This window comes from Poecilia reticulata, linkage group LG2 (genome assembly GCF_000633615.1).
Source record: "Poecilia reticulata strain Guanapo linkage group LG2, Guppy_female_1.0+MT, whole genome shotgun sequence".
NCBI classification, from domain to species: domain Eukaryota; kingdom Metazoa; phylum Chordata; class Actinopteri; order Cyprinodontiformes; family Poeciliidae; genus Poecilia; species Poecilia reticulata.
In genome coordinates, this window is record NC_024332.1 from 16,183,057 (window position 1) to 16,185,187 (window position 2,131).

Below are 2,131 nucleotides of genomic sequence, written 5' to 3' on the forward strand. Positions count from 1 at the left end.
GGGGTGAACTGGAATGCACTTGTCGCGTAAACTGGAACTTTGGCGATGCGGACCAGCTGCAGAGCGAACGAACACACACACACACACACACACACACACACACACACACACAGAGAGAGAGAGAGAGAGAGAGAGAGAGAGAGACGCACAAACCAGATCCGCTCGGTAACTTTGTGAGTACAACTTTTTGGAGTCAACAGCGATAAAGAGAGTGAGGGGGCGGAACCCTGCTGAGCCCCTGCGCTGAACGACAGCCAATCGCTTCGTTCTCCTAACTGCCAGTCACCGAAATCCGTCCAATACCCGCAGTGCCATTTCTAAACTGTATTCCCCACTGTGTCCTCCAACTGTTGTATGTTCTGCCAATCGCTTGAGGACAGAGTGGGGAAAGGAGCAAGCAGAGTTAGAAGCCGGACAAAAGAACTTATAGAACCCTTATGTACATATTTTCCTCATGTTTTAGAGCGCAAAAGCAGCTGCGGTGAGCGCGGATGGACTTGTGTGTGTAAGTTATGGAACCCCCTTTAAGCAAGAGGAACCCGGCGATAAGATTAGCGGATTTGGCAGCAACTCAGCCCCTTCCTCATCAGAATATGACAGGCTTCCCGGGGCTAGGGGGGCATCACCCTCTCTCCCACCATGCCCACCTCCACCCTGGGGAGCTGGGCAACGACCCCGGAGTGGCACTCACTCCATTTGGACCCGAGCACATGGCACAGACAAATGCTCTCAAACTTAGCCCGTCTCAGCACATTCAGAGCCATCCCGAAGCCCAGACCGCGGCATCTTTCACTCCTGCTCAGACCACAGTGGGTTTCCCCGTGGCTCACCCCCACTCAGGCTACTCAAGCAGCAGGGACTTCATCCTCAGGAGAGAACTCTCAGCCTCTGCTATGCATGCACTTGGCGACCAGCATAGTTCCGCCTCCTCCCCTCATCACCATGGCATGTTCATCTCGCCAACAGGTGCTTACGGGCATGCGGAAAGTGGGGCCCATTCACTTTTCACTGGACTCCACGAGCAGGCGTCCCCGGGCGCCCACCACCACCACCACCATGCCCTCAACGGGCAGATGCGCCTGGGTCTACCGGGGGACATCTACGGCAGGCCGGAGCACTTCGGGCACAGGCCGGAGCACTATGGCGCGTCCTCCCTGCACAGCTACAACTCCATGAACCTCAACGTCAACATCGCCGCCGCAGCAGCCGCTCCTCACGGAGCCGCGGGGGCGTTTCTGAGATACATGCGGCAGCCCATCAAGCAGGAGCTCATCTGCAAGTGGATCGACCAGGAACAGAGCCAGAAGAAGCCCTGCTCGAAGACCTACAGCACCATGCACGAGCTGGTCAACCACGTCACGGTGGAGCACGTCGGCGGACCCGAGCAGAGCACGCACGTCTGCTTCTGGGAGGAATGTCCGCGGGAGGGGAAGGCTTTCAAGGCGAAGTACAAACTGATCAACCACATCCGAGTTCACACCGGAGAGAAGCCCTTCCCTTGTCCGTTCCCAGGATGCGGGAAAGTGTTCGCCAGGTCGGAAAACCTCAAGATCCACAAGAGAACGCACACAGGTCTGTAAGGCATGCTTTTCTGCGTCCAAAACTTCCAGGAAAAAAACAAAACAAAACGAAAAAAAAAACGTAATCACTGAGCAGTTGCACTGTTTGTTCACCTCACTAAACAAACGGGTTGTGTGTTGGTGCGTAATTGCGCACAGATGGAAGTAAAACATTTAACGCGAAAAACAGAGAAAAAGTAATTGCAGAGAAGTAAACATTAATTACGTCTCTTCTTTAATATTAACTTCTTTTTTTCCCCCGACTCACTGGTCCAGGCGCCCGGAGGAGGCGTGAAAGGATTAGCGCATATGATTTGTAAAACGTGCTTACGTACATACTACTGCACGCGTAAATGTAATTGTCCTCGGGCGTAAGACGCTTTACGCCATAGCAGTTGAGATAGACTAGGATCCAAATAGAGTGCATGCAACTGAATGCAAAGCAGGTCATATGACTGAGTTGATCTGATGAGATAAATTTGGATAAGAATTGGACAGTTTCCCTTTTAAACATGGCTTATGTGGCGTTTGTTATGCATAGTTCCTCTGTACGGAGATAAAAATTATATATA

The 2,131-nt window shown here is 52.4% G+C and overlaps 1 protein-coding gene across 1 annotated transcript in view; it reads left to right on the forward strand.

The window, feature by feature from the left end:
* Nucleotides 1-117: 117 nt before the first annotated feature.
* Nucleotides 118-2,131, forward strand: part of zic5 (zic family member 5 (odd-paired homolog, Drosophila)) — a 4,227-nt gene continuing 2,213 nt past the window's right edge. Inside the window, exon 1 of the mRNA XM_008433418.2 lies at nt 118-1,572. Coding sequence (XP_008431640.1) covers nt 513-1,572 — 1,060 coding nt within the window. The 5' untranslated portion in view covers nt 118-512. The remainder of the gene's footprint in view (nt 1,573-2,131) is intronic.